The sequence below is a fragment of the Pteropus medius genome, unplaced genomic scaffold (assembly GCF_902729225.1).
Source record: "Pteropus medius unplaced genomic scaffold, Ma_sr-lr_union100, whole genome shotgun sequence".
Taxonomy (NCBI): domain Eukaryota; kingdom Metazoa; phylum Chordata; class Mammalia; order Chiroptera; family Pteropodidae; genus Pteropus; species Pteropus medius.
In genome coordinates this window covers 380636-402234 of record NW_024346062.1, presented here as the reverse complement: position 1 = coordinate 402234, position 21599 = coordinate 380636, and the positions used below count along the sequence as shown (strand labels likewise).

The following is a 21599-nucleotide window of genomic DNA, read 5'->3' as shown; positions in this document are numbered from 1 at the left end:
GAAAATCATTATATTCCTTAAGTCAAACTAACTTTGGACATTTTATGAGAGGTCCTCTAATTATCTTAATATATATGCAGGTAATAGGAATACACTATTACTCACTTTTTTTGAATCAGGATAACAGTAGTAAATTATGCCATGTGCATTGAAGGAGCTTTCGGTAAATATTAATGCATGTGGTCGTGTGTAGTTTAAATACTTTATGTTAAATACTTATTAGATTATGGTGGACTATTTTGGAGAATAAACCTTAAAATTTAAAGTCAAAATACTTAATGCCTGTAATGGTTTAGTTTTCAGATCATCCATTCTGTTGGCATTTTTGAATAGTTTGGTAGTAAAATTTTTCTTAAACTTATTTTAGATTGTAGGCCTGCTACAATTAGTTGAGGACTTACTATATGAATTAACTTTAGTAATATAAACATTAAATATTTTATGCTTTATTTTCTTCCTAACTATGTAACATTTGTGATTTAATTATTAGTAAAGTTATAATTAAGATTTTAAAATTTAGCTTAGAAATTATTTCTTAACATAAATTTAGGTTTGGAATTGTGATACTGGCCGACAAGTTCAGAAAGTATCGTGTTTCCAGTCTACTGTAAAGGTAAAATCTTAAGCAGATATTTTATGATAATCTTTTTGTCTCAGAGAAAATTGTTTAGTAAGTTAGATGAAATTACTTTTGTAGGTTTTAAAAATTATTTCTTCCAGACATACCTACAGTTATTTGATTCTTCTAAGATTAGAGTTTTGGGAGCATATATATTAAATGCTAGAATGTTTGAATTTGAAATTAAGAGTAAGGGACAAATCTCTACAGCAAGATAAGGAAAAATGTAGTACTAGTATGTGTTTAGTAGGTAGTTTTAGAAAGAGACGACTTGCAGAATTACTCTATCACAGTAGCTAGTCTGCGTCTTTATACTTTGAACTAAAATTGTGGAGTTATTTGTTCCTCAACCTTTGCCTTCTATAAGTTCATAAAGATAAGACATATCAGTTCCAAAACAAAATCTTATATGATTAATTGATTGTTACTAGCAGGTTCATTCATTTTACAGATATGAATTAGGGTTTATTATGTGATAGGATCTCTGCTGCATGTTAGAGAAACAAATTTGGATAAGACTTGGTTACTTTGATTCCTACGGAAGAAATGACCTTAAATATTCTCAGAAACTGCCACTGTTTTTCAATAATGTCAGCAAGTTTGGGGAAAGATACTAGTACAATGAGATAATGTTCCCTCATTTGCTTTAAAGATAACTGATTTCTAAATTGGAGTGAACACTTTTTAAGAAAAAATGTAAAAAGAATTGCTGTGTGCCAATTGTCAATCATCTTATGCTGCTGTACTATTATCAATTTAGTAAAATTTCTGGGGTAGAAAGCACCATTTACTATATGCTGTATCCATTTTAACAATGGACCATTTTTGAAGAAGTCATTAAAGTATTGACTTGATCAGATCTTTATGCTTTATTAGATCTGAAAGATGCCGCTTTTAAATTCCTTAAAATATACTCTTGCTTTCTATCTTCAGTCATTGATTTTCAAATAAGAATACATGAATTGAAGGAACAGGGAAGGAGTAAAAATTTAGTGTACTGACGAAATTCCTTTGGTGAACTGTCTTATGAACTATTCAGTGAAAAGTGTCTTATTCCAGTATGGTGAAAGTACCTATTAAAGGAGTTTATTGTAATGTTAATCAGTTAGGTAGTTGTATTTACTCCTGCTATGATTCCATTCCACATTAAAAAAATGTTAAAAATAGCATTTCACTCACTTTAGTGATTCAATCGTTCTTGAACAGATCATTTATTAAAGAAATTCAGATCCCAAATAAATGTAAAAAATACTATTTTTTGAACTAGCAAAGTTTTTATAAGGGTTGGTATTAGCAAGGAGGTGGTGAAATTGGCATTTTATTACTGTTGGGAGTATAAATTGATATGATCTTCTGGAAGGCAGTTTGGCATTATGAGTGAGCCTGAAAAAAATGATTACATGAAGTGGCCCAGTGATTCAACTTTTAGAAGACTCTTTAAAGGAAATAATAAAAATCTTGGGCAGAGAGTTATGAACGAAAATGTATATTACAAATATATTTTATAAGTGGATGATTGGCAGTATCCTAGATGTCTTACAGGAAAATAGTTAAATTATTGTAGATATATTTATTAAAAATGGTATTTCAGAAGAATAAATAGTTTTGAAAATGCTAAGAAAATGTCGAGTAACAAAAGCAGTATATTATCCTCAACAAAGTACTAGCAAATCAAATCTAACAGCATATTAAAAGGATTATACACTTGACCAAGTGAGGTTTAATTCAGGAATATGAATTTAGTTTAACATAGGACAAAAAACATGATGTCAACAGATTCAGAGAAAGCATTTGAAAGACCCCAACACCTTCTCACGATAAAAACTACTCAACAAACTAGAGATAGTTGAGAACTTCCTCAATCTAATAAAGAGCATCTATGAAAACCCCACAGCTAACATGGTATTAAATACTGAAAGACTAACTGAATACTTTCCTGCTGAGATCAGGAACAAAACAAGGATGTCTACTCTTGGTACATCTATTCAACATTGTACTGGAGGTTCTGACCCAGGACAGTTAGGCAATATAAAAGAAATAAAAGGCACTCTTATTAGAAAGGAAGCAACATGATCTTCTATAAAGAAAATTAAAATCCATGACAAAACTATTAGAACTAATGCATTTACAAGGTTTCAGAATACAAAATCAGTATACAAAAATTAATTGTATTTCTGTACATTAGCAGTGAACATTCCAAAAATGAAATCAAGAAAATAATTAATTTACAGTAGCATCTAAATGATTAAAATACTTAGAAATAAATTTAAAGAAGAAATATGTGACATGTACACCAAAAACTACAAAACAGTGTTGAAAGACACTAAAGAAAATCTAAATAAATGGAAAGACATCCTTTATTCTTAGATCAGATTTAATATGTTTGAGATTGCAATACTACTCAATCTACAGATTGGACACAAATCTACAAAATCCTAGCAAGCTTTTTTGTTGTTGTTTTGTAGAAATTGACAAGCTGGTCTAAAATTCATGTAGAAGTGCAAGGGACTAGAATAACTAAAAAAATCTTGAACAAAGTTGCAAGATTGAAACTTGCCAATTTTAAAATTTACTACAAAGCTATAATAATCAAGACAGTGAGGTACTGGCATACAGTGCAATGGAATAGAATTTAGAGTCCAGGAATAAAACCTTATGTATATGTTCAATTGATTTTGACAAAGGTGTCAAGACTCTTCAATAATAGAAAGAATAGTCTCTTCAACAAATAATGCTGGGTCAACTGGATATCCACTACAAAATAATCAAATTGGATCCCTTTCTCATGTCATATCCAAAAATTAATTCAAAATGGGTCAAAGATCAAAATGTAAAAGTTGAAACTATAAAATTCTTAGAAATATATGAGTAAATCTGGGTATCTTACATATGACACTAAACACAGCAACAGAAAAAGTGATAAATTGGACTTAATAAAAGAAAAGCTTTTATGCTTCAAAAGACACCATCAAGAAAATGAAAAGACAACCCACAGAATAGGAGAAAATACTTGCAAATCATATATCTGATAAGGAACTTGTATTTTGAATACATGATGAAACACATAAAAAGCTCTTAACTACTCAACAATAAAAAGACACCTCAATAAAAAGACTACCCAATTAAGAATAGATGAAGAATTTGAAAGATATTTCTCCAAAGAAGATATGCATATGGTCAATAAGCACATGGAAAGAAGCTGAACATCGTTAATCATTAGAAAAATGCAAGTCAAAACCATAATGTGATACTATTTAACATTCACTAGATGGATAATATCTAAATAACAGATAATAGTGTTGATAAGGATGTAGAAAAATTGGAACCCTCATACATTGCTGGTGGGATTGTAAAATGGTATACCCACCTTGGAAAGTAGTTTGACAGTTCATCAAAATGTTAAAACAGAGTTATCATTTGACCTAGCAAGCTCATAGGTTTTCTCAGGAGAAATGAAAATGTATGTCCATACAAAAACATGTACATGAATGCTCATGGCAGCATTGTTCCTAATAGCCTTTAAGTAGAAACAGCTGAAATGTCCACCAGCTGCTGAAAGGACAAAATGTGGTATATCCATACAGTGGAATGTTATTTGGTAATAAAAAGGAATAAAGTTCTGATATTAAAATTTTAGAGATTAGACAGGATAAGACCTCTTGAAATATAAACTGTATTGATTGTTTTCAACCCTTATTATTCTAGCAGTTTTAAAAGCAGCTGTACCCCCCACCCAGGCAAGACTACTAGGACCTTTTCCTTTTCTTTTCTTTCTCGTTTGCTCTTGCCCTTATACTCTCTTGAGTCAATGGATGGGGAGAGTATTATTAAAGGTGTAGACTCTAAAGTGAAGAATTTCTCCAGACCTTAAAACATTCACTGTCCTGAGTCAATAATTAGGAGATATTAATTTGAAAGATACATAAAAACTGATATCATATTTTCAGTTTTACTTTAAAAAGCAAGTTTATTTTAAGCTTGTATGTTATCTATTACTAAGTAACAAATTACCTTGAAATCTACTTGCTTAAAACAATAAATATCTTACAGTGTTTGTGGTAAGAAATAGAGAGCAGCTTCGGTGGATGGTTCTGGATCAGTGTTTCTCATGATGGTGCTGACTGGGGTTGGAGGTTCCTAGGGAGCTTGTATGCTTGGCATATTGGTGCTAGTGGTTGTCCAGAGACCTCACTTCTTTGCCATGTAGATCTTTCTCCATACTACTGCTTGTGTGTTTTTGCCCTAGAGTTAGTGAACCAAGAGAGAGGAAGGAGAAAGACACCATCTTTTATGTCTTATAAGTCATACACTGTCCTTTCTGCCATATTCTGTTCATTAGAGCTTGTCACTTAGTTGAGCCCACATTCGGGGGAGGAGAATTCACTTTCACCTCTTGAAGGGAAGGGTGTCAGAATTTGTGAACATATTTTAAAACCAATGAATGTTGAATTTCTAAACTGATGTACATTTCACATGAATTTTGCAGTGTTTAACTATTCTTCAGAGATTAGACGTTTGGCTCTCTGGTGGGAATGACCTGTGTGTGTGGAACCGAAAATTAGATCTCCTGTGTAAGACTAGTCACCTTTCTGATACAGGTAAAAAACAAATCAAGGTAATTAATGATTGACAAACTCTAAAAGGCACAGTGAATCTTCAAAGAGACTTTCCATGAACAAAAGGAAAGGGATTTTTCTTTTCAATTCTGAATATAACATGTAGCCATATTTTTCCAGTTTGGGTTAAGAATTGTGTAAAATATATTTCCATTCCAAATTGGGAAGAAAAGACACTCCCTGCCCCACCAACCTCCTCCTCTTGGCTTCTCCATCTCTTCTAACAGAATTTCTCAAAAGTAGTCAAGAAAAACCTTTTCATATATGTTCTGAGGCCATGTTCCTAAACTGAGTTTGATGAGCATGTTGATACCTAGAAGCAGACATTTATGACTTTATAATCTTCTTCTTTATTTTTAAGGTTATTGGACTTTGACTAGATTCCTAAAGATAACCTCATTTTACAGCTGGTTTTACTAAAAAGTTCATTCATGTGCAACCTTACTAACAATTCTATTTTCTCAGAATTCCCTTGACATACAGTTTTGGTATTAACAGAAGAAAATCAGTTTTGACTTCTGTTGATACCAAGAATCTTAAAAAATAAAATCTATTCAGAGTAAAAACATTTAAATATAAATGAGTAAATTTAAATGATAATCTTGAAGTCATATGATATACTATTGTTTTTGTTTCTAAAAGTAACCAGATGAATCCATGGACATCCAAAAAAGAATATTAAGTACTGGGAGCCCTGTGAATTGAATGGTTCATAATTGCAACTAGCTTATCTCTACATAGATATTATAAAATATTAGGAAAATAATGTGATGCCTTAGCGAAACTGAATTCATACTTTACTAGGATTTACAATTTAACCTTTAAACTGAACATTTGGCCACTAGTAATCTTGTTTGAACCTAGAGTATATTTTCATGTTTATGTTTACTATTATGTTTTATCTCTTTATTTATTTGTACATTTTCATTTCTATTTCTTACATTAGCCTGTGGTTATCTGTGAATTTTATTCCATGAATTACTAGTACAGGCACACCTCAGAATTACTGGGGGTTTAGTTCCAAACCACTACAATAAAGCAAATATTGCAATAAAGCAAGTCATACAAAATTTTTGGTTTCCCAGTGCAGACAAAGATTATTTTTACACTATACTGTAGTCTATTAAGTGTGCAGTAGCGTTCTGCCTTAAAAAATGTGCATATTTTAATTTTAAAATATTTTATTGATAAAAAATGCTAACTATCATTTTAACCTTCAGTAAGGTGTAATCTTTTTTGATGGTGAAGAGTCTTACCTTGGTGTTGATGGCTGCTGACTGATGAGGGTGGTAGTTGCTGAAGGCTGGGGTGCCAATTTCTTAAAATAAGACAACAATGAAATTTCCCGTATCAATTGACTCTTCTTTCATGAATGATTTCTCTGTATCATGTGATGCTGTTTTGATAGCATTTTACCCATAGTAGAACTTGTTTCAAAACTCGTGTCAGGCCTCTCAAACCCTGCCGCTGCTTTATCAACTAAGTTTATGTAATATCCTAAATCATTTGTAGCCATTTCAATAGTCTTCACAGCATCTTCTCCAGAAAGAGATTTTATCTCAAGAAACTACTTTTTTTGTTCATCCATAATAATCAACTCCTCATTCGTTAAAGTTTTATCATAAGATTAAAGCAATTCAGTCACATCTTCAGGCCCCGCTTTTAATTCTAGTTCTCTTGTTATTTCTACCACATCTGCAGTTATTTCCTCCACTGAAGTCTTGAACCTCTCAGTCATCCATGAGAGTTGACATCAACTTCTTACAAACTCCTGTTAATGTTGATGTTTTGACTTCTTCCCATGAATCATAAATATTCTTACTGGCATCTAGAATGATGAATCCTTTCCAGAGGTTTTCAGTTTACTTTGCTCAGATCCATCAGAAGAATCACTATCTATGGAAGCTATAGCATTATGAAACATATTTCTTAAATAATAAGATGTGAAAGTTCAAATTATTTCTTGATCCATGGGCTACAGAAGGGATATTGTTTTAGTAGGCATGATGACAACATTAATCTTGTTGTACATCTCCATCTGAGCTCTTGGGTGACCTGGTGCCTTGTCAATGAGCAGTAATATTTTGAAAGGAATCTTTTTTTTGAGCAGTAGTTCCCAACAGTAGGCTTAAAATATTCAGTAAACCATGTGGTAAACAAATGTGCTGTCATACAGGCTTTGTTGTTCCATTTATAGAGCACAGGCAGAGTAGATTCAGTATAATTCTTAAGGGTCCTGGGAGTTTTGAAATGGTAAATGAGCATTAGCTTCATTAGTCAGTGCACTCCCTAACTGAGGGCTGATTTGAGAGAGTAGCAGAGTGCCTTAGATTCATTATGAATATAAAAGTAGGTAATGCACTGGTGGTAGATGCTTCTGGACAAAAAAAAAAAACGCCTAAAATCCCTCTATGACAACAGAAATTTGCCAAGAGATTTCCTATGATCACTTAATTATAATTTATTACTTCCAATAAAGAAATTGCTGGTTTAATAATGGGTTAATTAATAATGTGTCATCATGACTCAGACCAAAAAAAAGAAACACACACACACACACACACACACACAGCACCTTGTCTGAGCACCTGCTGTGAAATGATGCATACAAGATATGAATTCTCAGAGAGCCTGGAGTTAATGAGCAGAGAACCATCCAGAACATAATGACAGAACAAGTGTGATGACAGCCATGGGAGGCATGAACTAGGGGATGCATGCTCAGTGCAGAGGAGAGCCTTGTAACCCAGGGGCCGGAAAAGGCTTCTTCCAGATGATGTGTGTGCTCTAGGTACTGCTTCACTACAAATATATTTCAATATATTCCTTATCTCACTTTTCATTAAAAATATAAATCTCTCCATTCAACTATCTCCATTTTATAGATGAAGTAACACGATATTTCCAGTTAATTGTGTGGATCTGCCATAATTTGTCTAACAATTCACTGAATGATGGACATTGTGATTGTTCCCAGTTTTTGGCTTAATGAATAAAGCATTCATGTACATGTCTTTGTGTAGATATATACTGTCCTATTTCTTGGGTAAATACTCTTGAAGTCACCAGCTGCATTAGCCTCTAACAAGAGAGTCAGCCTGTCCTTTGAAGCTTTGAAGCCAGGCATTGACTTTTCCTCTGTAGCTATGAAAGTCTTAGATGGCATTTTTCAATAAAAGTTTCTTTCATCTACATTGCTAATCTGTTGTTTAGTGCAGCCACATTCATTATCTTAGCTAGATCTTCTAGATAACTTGCTCCAGCTTCCACATCAGGACTTGGCTGCTTCATCTTTTACTTTTATGTTAAGGAGATGGCTTCTTTCCTTACGCCTCATGAATCAATCTCTGCCAGTTTAAAGCTTTTCTTCTGCAGCTTCCTCACCTCTTTCAGTCTTCATAGAATTGAAGAGAGTTAGGGCCTAGCTCTGGATTTGCTTTGGCTTAAAGGAATGTTGTGGCTGGCTTGATCTTCTATCCAGACCACTAAAACTTTCTTCCATATTAACAGTAAGGCTATCTTGCTTTCTTATCATTTATGTGTTTACTAGAATAGGACTTTTAATTTTCTTCAAGAACTTTTCTTTTGCATTCAAAATTTGGCTAATGTTTGGCACAAGAAGCCTAGCTTTTGGCCAGCCTTGTCTTTTGACATGCCTTCCTCCCTAACCTTAATTTCTAATTTTTGATTTAAAGTGAGAGACGTGCGACTCTTCCTTTCACTTGAACACTTAAGAGTCAACTGTAGGTAATTAATTGCCCTAATTTCAATATTGTTGTGTCTTAAGGAATAGAGAGGCCCAAGGAGAGGGAGAGAAACAAGGAACGGCCAGTTGGTAGAGCAATTAGAACACACACATTTCTGGATTAAATTTGACATCTTATGTGGGCACGGTTCATAGCACCCCAAAATAATTACAGTAATAACATTAAACATCACTGATCACGGATCATCATAACAAATATAATAATAATGAAAAAGATTGAAATATTGTGAGAATTACCAAAATGTAACACAGAGACATGAAGTGAGCAAATGATGTTGGAAAAACGGTGCTGATAGACTTGCTCAGTGCAGGGTTACTACAAATCTTCAATTCGTAAACAATACAATATCTATGAAGTGCAATAAAGTAAAGTGTAATAAAATGAGGAATGCCTATAATTGTTGAGAAATATTGAAATCACGGCTGAAAAGAATCTTTCGTATGTTAATGAAAATAACCACCTTTTATTGTAACCTCCCTTTCTTTTGTAAGTTTATCTTTGAGTACTATATATTATGTAGTCACAGTATTGCCTTGTTTATCAGTGTCTTAAGAGATAGAATCCTTTCAGAGAATATTGGAGAGCTTCGAAAAGCCCTACATGTTACCATTGGTGAGCTTTTCGTGATTGGGGTTTTCCAAATTACAGGGTGCCAGGTAGTTAGCAGGGCTTGGTCTTAGACTCTTATCTCCTGAAGCTCTTTTTGTAAGCCTTGCTTGCTTTATAGGCTCACAGGGCTTTTAGGGGCAGTTATTCTGTATTTGGAAATAAGCCAAGATAATCTTAGTATGATGTGATGGAAAGAGCCTAGGACTAGAAAACAGGACTTCCATGCCCTTTCCAATAGTATGTTCTATGATTCCGTATATTAAGTTGCTACTTCTGGATTATTGAGTTTTCATTATTTTCACTTCACAAATAATTTGATAAACATTTTTTAACAAGCTGTTTTCTGCATCTAGAATTCTTTCTTTCCTACCTCCTACTTCCTCCAGGCTCTCCTATCTCCTTTTATCTTGTCTACTACTCTTCCTCTACTATCAACTCTTCCTCCTTGAACTTGGGAAAATACTAAACATACTGTTAAAACAACTCTATTTGGAGAAAAGGTTTTGGAGATAATTACTGTCTAAATTACAGTGGTGCTAGTCTTTTTGATAGGTGGGAAGGTAAAGTGAACGAGTAGAATATTTTACTAATTTGTATATATGTTATAAATTACGTATATATAAATTACATATATTTCTTAATGGAAAAATTAACAGGGTTTTGCCTACCCATGTAGTGGTTCTGAATCTAATATATCAATTCTTTAATTCTTACTGACAAAATTAATAATTGTAACATGTTACAGAAGTTATGGTTACCCTAAAATCATTTCATGATTCAGCTATAAAAAGATACTCAGAACTTTATATTTAAATAAATAAGTGAAATCTGGTGGAATGTTGAATCTGATTATTTCAACAATACAAGGAATTTTGTAAATGTATTAATTGATTATAAACATGCTATTTGAAGACCACTTTCTTAGCTATTGACTGTTGGCTAGCTCATTTACTGCCAGGGAGCCTGCTCAGGATTCTTAAATTTACTTTGAGGAAAATGCCAATTTTAAATCTCATTTGAGCTAGCCATCTTGTAAATGGTGATCGTGCTTATCTTAAGGGATCCCTGGTAAATAAGTTCACCACAATAGTAAAAATGTTCCGATAGTATATCCTACCCTTAATAAATCAATATCTTCCAAAAGTCTCACCTCCTTTTTCACAAAATAGTTTCCCATGTATAAGCAAGCAAGGAAGTATGATGTAGCAAGTTATGTGTGCTTTGTTGTTACCATTCCCTTAATGGGAAATGACTGACATAAAACTGAGAATGTTTTTGTTTTCTATGGAGAAAATAATGTGATCTTTGATTTATATATTTTTGAAGGGATCAGTGCTTTGATTGAAATACCTAAGAACTGTGTTGTGGCAGCGGTTGGCAAAGAACTGAGTGAGTATGACTTCTTTCTTTTTAAAAAAAAATTCTAAGCTAGACTTGTATACACATTTTGGAAAGACTAATTAGTATTTTATCTAAAGGACATCTGCCCCTACCCCAGTCTTGGTCTTATAGGGCTCTCAAAGTGATATTTTCATTTTCAAGATGTTAGGTCAGTTTTTGTACTACACTTGGTCTAACATAGCCAAGTGGGGCAAGGTAACCTCACTTCTTTCATGCCAGAGAAGACCATTTACATTCTGCAGTCCTCTTTGTTGCTGATCTATCCTCATATACTTACTTAGCAAAAATTTTAACTTCATGAAACATGTCAGTATTCTGAGGACTAAAAACTTGAGTTGGGAGGGTTGGAGGAGGATTATTTTGGGAATTCAGTAAGGCAAGAACTGTGGAGTTTTTACCTCAGGAAGCCAGAATGGGGCCCATTTTCTTGGAGGGAGTTTATGCTGTTTACCTCAGAGCAATGGGATAGCAGAGGGAGGAGTAGCAAGAGGAATTCTGTAAATATATTAATTGAGTGTGAACATGCTATTTGAAGGCCGTTTTCTTAGCTGTTGACTGTTGGCTAACTCTTTTACTGCCAGGGAGCCCACAGTTAAGAAAGCCTTTTGCATTTACTGCCTTATGAGTGGAATTTGGATGCCTAGAATTTAATGCTTCTTAAAAGCTGCTTTTTTCTTGAAGAGTTTTTTTAATGTAGCCCAGAGGACATTTGATGTTGCTTGTGCTACTTCTTCCAGAGGCCAACACTGAGATTTGCTGTGCCCTTCAGTGGACATGTTTGCAGATATCAGTGAGACATGAACTCATTTTTCATTATTTATTAACTGCCATTTGCAGGCTCCACTGCTTTGCAGCAAAGTGTCTCTTCAACTGACCTTTCTAGTAATTTTCTAGACCCTGTGCGTTTTCTTTTTTCATAAAGTAGTTTCTAAAGAATATATAATTTTGTCTTTAGTTTTTTCCCTTTTTCCTCCTTGTAGAGAGACTTAGTTTTCCCGTGTTCTTTATCAAACTGGAAAGATGCTTTGCATTTCCCTGCTTTTCTTCTCTTGATCAATCACTTTGTGGTTTTCTGGTTTTACTCCAACTCAGTGGTTCTCAGACATTAGTGCGTATTGGAATGACCTGAAGGGCTTTTAAAAACACAAATTACTGGACCTTACCCCCAGAGTTTCTAATTCAGTAGGTCTGGAGTGGGGCCTCTGCATTTCTAACAGATTCTCAGGTAGTGCTGAGGTTGCTGGTCTGCAGAACAGACTTCGAGGATTGCTACTCTAAATATTTTGATCCACTTCTTTCCATCTCACTACAGTTGCACAATTCAGGCTCTCATCTCCTTTCTTGCCTGGAATGTTGTGGTAAGTCTCCTAACTTACCTTCCTCCCTCTGCTTTAGTGCCTCTCAAATGCCTCCTCTTCCTCTAGTGCTTCTCAGATATATTTGTTAGTAGATGCTAGAGGGCTCTATCTAAAATGCAGGCTACTCCTCTGCTTACCCTTTTCTCGTTTAGGAAAAAAAAGTGCAGCTCACTGCCATTGTCAACATCACATAAAGGGATGCTACATTTTCTAGGGTTTGACATTTTCAGTGATCGAGAATTATTATATTTTATAAATGGAAATACCACTACTAAAAACAGAATGCTATGAATAGAATGATGTCATTTGTTTCCAAAGACTTTCACTATACTAGAGCGATATGAAAATAATGAGAGATATTTCATGGCAAACTTTGGGGATAAGGTTAGAACTGTAATCCATGAGTTATCTAAGGGTAAACACTGCAGCAAGCACCGCCAGCGCCAGAGAGTATTCTTGGGGCAGACGGGAAATGAGTTTAAAGCTTCAGTGGCTTCCTGTTGCCTATAGCAGCCCTTTCTAGACTCAAATTTCTGCCTAGTACAAAAGTTCAGATTTTTGGAGATCAACATAGACTTGTGAAATTTTTATCTGGCTTAGTAATACCAATTAAAAACAAAACCAAAAACAACAAGCTATCGTTTATCACCCTCATTTTGTAAAAATTATTTTTTTTTAACAACAAAATCTGAAGAACATGATCTCACACAAAAAAGAATAGGACTTTAATTTGAATATATTTACTTTTACGTGGCCCTTATTTTTTCTCATTTTTGCCCCATATAAATGAAATCTTTGCCCTAGAAGACCAATGTAAGTTCACCACTAGCCTGCAAGATAAAATCTAGATTTTTAACATATCAAATCAGATCTTCCATTATCTTCCTCCTGCCTCCTTTGAATCCTATATCATTGGCTTGTCAGTACTGAATTGCCTGGGATTTTCACACCTGCGGTGTTTCTTACCTCTGTGCCTTGATTTCTGCTGTCACCCTGTACCAGGCTTGTCCTCCTACTCATTGTCCTTTTTGATATGCCTGATTCCTACTTAAATCTTTAAGATCTCATCTCCAGTATTTCTTTTTTTGAAGATGAAGCCTTGCTTACCTAATACCTCCTTTCCTAGAAGGTTTTTCACTGTGTTCTCATAATTATATCTGTCATTTCACTTACTACTTTTACAAAAAGACTTCTGTTTGATTTTGTTCTCTCTTTGCCCCTCACCTTCAGAATGTGAGCTCCTTGGCAACTAGAACTTTCTTATTCACCTTTCTGCTAATAGATAGATTTTTATTGAATGGATGAATTAGTGAATTCATTGAAAAAAAGGAAGAAATGAAAGTTGGTTTTATTAAGAAAACAATTTATAAAAACTAATATTCTCGAAAACAAGATTCTGCATTTTACTTATTAGTTTTATCATAATACATATAGTACAATTTTTCCTTATGTAAAAATAAATTTTATTCGTGTAAGTGGAGTATCTTTTTCCAGGACCAAGTTTATTATGCCCATATCCTTGGTTTTTAATGTTCCATTCCAATTTCTCTTTTTTTTATGTAGGGTTCCTTTCAATAAGAAATATAATTTCTGTGTGCACTAGCTGCCATCACTTTGAGGCTTTACTAGCTAAGCAAGGCTGTCAGCACTGAGACGTCATGCTCATTCAGAAGGCCAGGATTTTTTTCTTAATTTTCTTTTTAGAACTGACTATTGCTTCTCTTTAGTTCTCTGATTTAATTCATAACTTGCTTATTTTCTTGAAGGTATTATGTAGGTGACCTTGTGAGTACTTACTTGTCTAGAGGCCACATTTGAGGACTCACTAAACAGTTTCACGTTATCTTTAGTACTTTGTAGTAATTCTTTGTAGAAATCTATTTGATAGGTTTCTTTTTCTTGTCGGTATTATCTCTATTAGAGTGGTTAAACAATACATTGCTTTTTATTCCACAGTCCCAATCTCAAGATCATTTGGTAGTATCTAGACTAAAGTAGAATTTTCACTCAACTTTGATAAGTATCAGGAAGAGTTGTCTTTTAACTGACTGAAGATCTTTTTTCGACAGTTGTATTTTGGCTGTCGAGATCAAATAACCTTGCTAGAGATTCATCAGTAGGTAAAAATTGTCCAGAGAGAATGAAATGTGGCATGACCTATTTTCCTAAGAGGAATGTGAGAAAGAAGAGAGACTTAAGTTATTAGCTACCATTTAGAAAGGATATGACCTCTGAGACCTTTTTACTTCTCAGATATTAGTCATCTTAATCTGTGAGCATCCACAGTACTTGGTAGTGTAGCTTATTATAGCATTTAACATATCAATTATAATACGCTTGTTTATAAGTCTCACTACCACTCTAGACTGTGTTTCAGGGTAGTGATTGGGCCTTATTCACATTTGATATCTAATTTCCTGGAACATAGTTGATGTTTAGTAAATGTTTGTTGATAGAATCACTCCAGTCAATTTGATTTTGGGTTTGCTTTATTGATTAAAGTTAGGATTTATGTTAGTTTAAATATAGCTATTTGTTAAAGTCAGATAATGAGTAAACAACACATTGAACATCTACTGTAGTCAAAAGAATTGTATGGCACACAAAAATTATAAGGCATATCATCCTTAGAGAATTTATAATTTCATGGTATATGCGTAGGTTTCAAGAAAAGTTTTAAAAAATAAAAGCAGCTGCTGAAGTCTTCACTGAGTTGAAGTTAAATATAAATTTGTAGCTTATTTTTAGCAATGCTTACTGGTCTGGGGCCATGAGTAGAGAAAACTGATGGTGGAGATGATTCAAGGATGTGGGCCAGTCACTGGCTAGGGAGAGAGTGAGGCAGGATAGCCAGACATGCACTGGAGCCCTAGAAAGTATGGGGGTCTTCATGGTTGGTAGTGGGTTTAGAAGAATTTTAATAAAGGAACAGCATTCTCAGGACACAGTCGCTTGGGATTTTAGCAGATCATTTCAAACATTTCAAGTATTTGAAATATTTTAAAATAGTATGAGTAGGATCCCTTTGGAGATGGATATTCAATATTTTAGACATTTCTAATTTAATGAAATGTTGACTTTTTGAGCAGAAATAGAATTTTATCTTTTTTGACCATTTAAATATAATATCTGTCTTTGCATTTAGTAATTTTCAGGTTGGTAGCACCTACAGAAGGATCACTAGAATGGGATATTCTTGAAGTTAAGCGCCTCCTTGATCACCAGGATAATATTCTCTCATTGGCTAATGTCAATGGTAAGCTCACTGTGTACATGTCTATATTATGTAAAATTTTGTGCTTGTTAAGCCTGTTATGAACCTCAATCTGGTTTTGTTTTAGGATTTCTAGAATTATCATCATTAAAATATTGCTTTTGATTAGTAGGGATTGTCAGTCTCTTATACAGTGAGATTGAAGCCAGTGGAACTCATCAAGTTTCATAGAGTGGTAGGGTAAATTTTAGGCACAAGGAGAAGAATAGAGTGGGATAGAGAAAAATGATGACGAAGGAGAGCATCATTATCTCAGGCTCTGTGGGATGATTGTCATAGGCTATAAATAGCAATGCTTAGTAGCATTTAGGCATTTTTGGCAAATGGTTCTGGCTAGTTCCTCTTTCATAGACCATGCAGTATGATATATAGCAAATTACATGTTTACGTAGAATGAACAAGGTTCAAGCCAGTTGTATATATGATTGAAGACTCAGAAAATACCAAACTAAGGTAAAGGTCTGCATAAAATGGGTCATATCTACTTTTCCTTGTGGTTGTGTTTTGACTTGCCATACATCCTATTTGGCTCATAATGATTTTCGTGAGTATCTCCTGTGAGCTAAATCTGACATCAGATGGCAGGATAGGATCCCAAACTACAGATTCTGGGATTTAGCTAGTTCACTTTCAAACACAGTGACACCTTATATCATCAGAGCTGTTCTGGGTGATCTGTGTTCCAAGGTTAGATGAGAGGACTCCTGTTTGGCTTCAGTTAGATAGTATGGAGGAGACTAAGAGGGTCCTATAAGGATGCCATGAATATGATGTCATGGGAGGACTGGACTGTACCCCCTGACCTGAGACCTGGGTTGGCTCTTTTTGAGTAATACTTGGCATAAACATGAGGCAAAGGGAAGAGGGGCACAACACAAAGTGTAGTCTCCATTTATATGTCATTTAGTCACATTTTTAGGTACATCATTGAGAATGTTCCTCCCAGTTTCCAAATCCTTCTCCCTAATAACCATCTTCTTGTACAACCCAGCTGCTAGTTTTTCTAAGGATCAGACTTATTTGTGGTGATATAACTAACAATGTTGGGAGCACTTCTTAATTTTATTCTGGGGGCTCTTTTTCCTTTAGCCAGGGATGACAGCACAAAAGGCAAGTTCTTATTTGGGAGACCCTCTGACACGGAGCCGTAAGCTCCAGGGCCCTGGAGCTGCTGAGGAAAGCACAGCTGTGTCCCGGTGCATTACACTGGTCATGCCTAGTTGTCCCGTTTTAGCGATGAAGCATTGGTACCACTGACCCAGCATGGTTTCCTAATAAAGGTGATGAGATGTTACTGAGGTAGCCTTAACTTCATGGCACTTCTTTCGCTGTGTGATATGCAGAGAAGCTTATAGCAGTTTAACCAAGAAAGCTTTCTTCAAGTATTTCTTTGCCAACTTCTTAAGAAAATGAAAACCTAAAGCTAAAAAACAAAAATGAACACCACAGAAAAGCCCTAGTATTTTTTATAAACTCCATGACTGTAAAGTTACACTACAAATAATAAGCCAAAAGGATATTTAAGAGCCATATATAGACATGTAGTCTGATAAAATTTGAAAATGATATTGTGACAGTTTGATTTTGAACATAGGCCTGTCTGCCTTGCTGCAGATTTTGGCAGTCCTGAGATGATTATGTTGTACAGTTCTCAGCTCCACTCTCAGCCCTGCTTCTTTGTCCCGCCAATTCCAAAGAAAAATGTGTCCAGTTACTGGGTTTGTAACTCACAGAGAAAGTGCATTTTCAGTGAGGTGGCCCTAGGGCAACCCTAGAATGCTAGACAGAACTCCCCTAAATGTGGATGATGAATACCAGTTTTGCTAAAGAGCTCTGCATGCCTGGACAGAAGATTTTCTAAGCCAGACATACAAGACCTTGTTTATTTATTCTTGCAAAAGGCTCTGGGTGCTTCTTCTTTATTCCTTTTCTTGTTTTGTGCTGACAGCATGGTATGGTAATCACAAAGTATTAGTACTTGTGAGGGATGGGTAGACAGATGCCAGGAGAGATTTTCATACTAAGTGACTTTTGATACATAGGATGGAAGTCCATCCGTATATAATGTATCATTGAGGTTGTTTGGTATGAAACATTTTGAATGACCTGTTTGGGAATATAAATAATTTACACAGTGATAAGCTGTACTGATTTAGGTGAATGCCAGTAATTTTTATTTTTTAGAGAAAAATTCCAACTGAGCACAGATACTTTGTTTCTATTGTATAGATGCATCACATTGGACGATTAAGTCAGAGCAGGCAGCTGTGTGGTCTCAGTAGGTTACATTAACTGTTATGAGGACACATGCAGAGTTGGGGTCAAGAATCTTCACTCCTCTAGTTTTTTTTTGTAGTTTGAAATTGGAAAGAGGAGGGAAAGGGATGGAAAAGAAGGTTGTGAAAAGATTAGTACTCCATTAACTTTGCCACTATTAAAATTAGAAGCCTGTTTCTTTCCACAGATTAGAAATGAACTTATTTCTTCACAGAGTAAGTTCTATAGAGTCTGTTAATAAACTATAGAAATTGGACTTGGAACCAAGATAAAATAATGTTTATGTGTATGATTGCTGGCAATCATTTATTTCTAAGATTATTCATCTAATTATTAGAGATTTTTGTCCTGCTGATTTATTTGATAAATGGAATAATTAAATCATAATTATTCATCTGTGTGTTCCTAAATTACAAGTAACTGGATGTTTTAATACTATTAATATGGAATAATACCAGGGGTTCAAAATGATACCACGGACTCAAAAATAATATTTGATGCCTTTTTAAAAAGGTTATTTATTATTTAATTTGATTTTTTACAGTAATCCTTATTTAATGCATGAGAAATCCAAACTAGAGAAAGGTTAAATGACTTTCTAAAGACCACATGGCTAGTCACACGCAGAGCCAAAATTAGAACTTGGCTTTCTAGACTCATGCTGCATTGTTCTATTCTATCTTACCCTAAATATGTGAAAATTAAAGTAAGTTACATTTATTTAAGATAATTTTTAGTCTTAGCAGTGGTACATTTTCTATTAAATATATAATTTGTAAGGTGTCTTAGTTGGCCTGTTAATTTCACTTTCTTTAAAGGATTTAAAAACTTGTCGTTGTACAAGTAATATATAGTCAGTAGAAAAATGAGAAAATAGAAACATAAAAAATGTAAAAATTAAAATTGTCCCACCTTATAGTATTAAATACTGGTCCGTATCCTCCTAAGTGTTTATCTGGGCATATGTATATGTGTTTATGTATATACATATGGTTTGGTGTTTTGTAATAGTATGTCATGAATATATTTCTGTATCAAAATAAACATAATTTTACAACTTAATTTTCAATAACAGTATTACTATTTCATTTTGTGGATATCATATTTATTTAATCCACAATTGTATGTTTAGGTTGTCTTCAAATTTTTTATATTATGTGTAACAACCTTGTTACCTCTGCCTTTTATGTATACTTTCTTCAGTATAAATTCTTAGAAGTGGAATAGTTGAATCACTGGGTTTACATTTTTAAACAATTTTCATGTGTATTAACAAATTTGAAAGGATTATACCAATTTATACTTGGACATTAGTAGTGCCTGAGTGTGCTGATTCCCTATTACCAGCATTTGGGTATTTTCCTGTTTTATAATCTTTCCCAATTTGCAAGTCAATAAGTAGTATCTCACTGCTTTTAGATTTCTTTGATTATTAAGGTTGTGAAACATCTTTTCACATGTTTACTGACCATTTTATTTTTTGTTTTGCCTCTTTGGGTCTTTTGCCTATTTTTTCTGCTGAAATATTTATTCTTAGTAATTTCCAAGAACTTCTTATATATCAAGTATAATAAACCTATTTTGACATCTAAGTTGCAATTTTTTCCCATCATTTAAATGTATGATTTTTTTTTCGTGCTAAGCAGATACTCAGATTTCTTTCCCCAGTCCCCACTCTGCCTCCTTTAGAGCCTTTTAGTACTCCATATTCATAAAAAGGTATTCACCTTTATTTTCTTCAATCCTTTAAGTATCTTTCATGTTTTAATCTCTTTGAAACTTATTTTGTTATGAAATAATAGAATATATGTGTGTATATATGTGTATATATATAGCGTGTGTGCATGTGTGTGTGTAAACCCTTGTAATTTCCTAAATGAAAAGAGCACAAGGAACATCTTTTGTTTTAATATTTGGTCTAATATATCCTGACACAGGGTACTAAATCCCTTGGAATTTTCTGGGTGATAATAGTGTCTTTTGTTCTAATAAGGCCACTCTTGGTGAGGTCTTGGGTAGGGGCTGGTTACCAGAAAGACAAAGCCATGATTAGAAGCTTGGAATTTTCAGCCCTAACTCCCATTCTCCAGAGATGGGAGGGGGGCTGGAAATGGAGTTAATAATTGATCATGCCTATGTGATAAAGCCTCTGATAAAATATCAACAGTAGGGATTCCGAGAGCTTCCAAGTTGCTAAACATGTGGAGGTGCTGGGAGAGGGCATGGAAGCTCTGCAGTCCTTCCCACATACCTTGGCCTGTGTATCTTCTCCATCTGGATGTTCGTCTTTATCCTTTATCACACTGTTTTATAATAGACTGGTAAACATTAAACTGTTTTCCTTAGTTCTGTGGGCTGCTCCAGTAAATTAATTGAACCCAAGGAGGGGGTTTGAGAACCTTTTATTTATTTTTTCTTTTTTTTTTTAAATTTATTTTTATTATGGTGACTTTGGTTAATGAAATCCAGTAGGTTTCAGATGTACAATGCAACAGTCAGGCATATATATATATTGTATTGTGTGTTCACTGCCCATAGTTAGATTTCTTTCTGTCACCACATATTTGACCCCTTTCACCCCATCTACCTCCTCCCTCCCGCTACCCTCTGGTAGCCACTAGTCTATAGTCCATGTCCTTGAGTCTCTGTTTGTCCTATTCCTTTGTTGCTTTTAGGTTTATATCCTACATATAAGTGATATCATGGGGTTTTCACCTCTGTCTGGCCTATTTCGCATAGCATGATTATCTCGAAGTCCATCCATATTGTCTCAAATGGCAGTATTTCATCTCTTCTTATGGCTGAGTAATATTTCATTGTATACATGTACCACAACTTCTTTAGCCAATCATCTATCGTAGGACACTTCAGTTCTTTCCATGTCCTGGCCACTGCGAATAATGCTGCTGTGAATATCAGTGTGAAAATATCTATTTGGATATATGTTTTCAAGTCTTTGGGGTAAATACCCAGTAAAGGGATTGCTGGATCATATAGTAAATCAATTCTTAGTTTTTTGAGGAACCTCCATACTGTTTTCTATAGTGGCTATACCAATTTCCAGTCCCACCAGCAGTGTATGAGGGTTCCTTTTTCTCCACATCCTCTCCAACACTTGCTATTACTTGTCCTGAGAACCTTTCACTTATAGATGATCAGTCAGAAGTAAAGGTAATAACTTGGACTTGCTATTGGCATCTAAAGTAGGCAAGGGTAGTCTTATGAGACTGAGCCCTTAACCTGTGGCATCTGATGCTGTTTCCATGTTGTGTCAGAATCGAGTTAAATTTTAGGTCACCTAGCTGTTGTCACAGAATTGTTTGGTATGGGGAGCCCCGCCCCCCAATCTGGTGTCAGAAGTGTCGTGAGTGCGGTAGTAATGTGAGAGTAAAGAAGACACACAGGAGAAGTATAGTTTTTCTAAATAGTATATGATCCAAGCTAAGGTTATTTTTATTCCTCAGATACTTATTCCCCAAATATTCCAGCATGAGGAATTTGTTTGTATTAATTGAAGTGCAGTCATTATCACATACCAAATAAGTAAACTTGAGTCTATATCTGGTGTTTGTTTGGTTATATTAATCTTCCAGTTTAGCTCATTTAGCTACCTGTTTTGTTATATTAATCTTCCAGTTTAGCTCATTTAGCTACTGTTCTAATGGTTCTGGCATTACT

The 21599-nt window shown here is 34.4% G+C and overlaps 1 protein-coding gene across 1 annotated transcript in view; it reads left to right on the top strand.

Moving 5' to 3' along the window:
- Positions 1–21599, top strand: part of WDR41 (WD repeat domain 41) — a 44233-nt gene that overhangs the window by 15121 nt on the left and 7513 nt on the right. Inside the window, exons 5-8 of the mRNA XM_039874883.1 lie at positions 551–613; positions 5106–5217; positions 10938–11000; positions 15516–15626. Of these exons, the coding sequence (XP_039730817.1) occupies positions 551–613; positions 5106–5217; positions 10938–11000; positions 15516–15626 (349 nt within the window). The remainder of the gene's footprint in view (positions 1–550; positions 614–5105; positions 5218–10937; positions 11001–15515; positions 15627–21599) is intronic.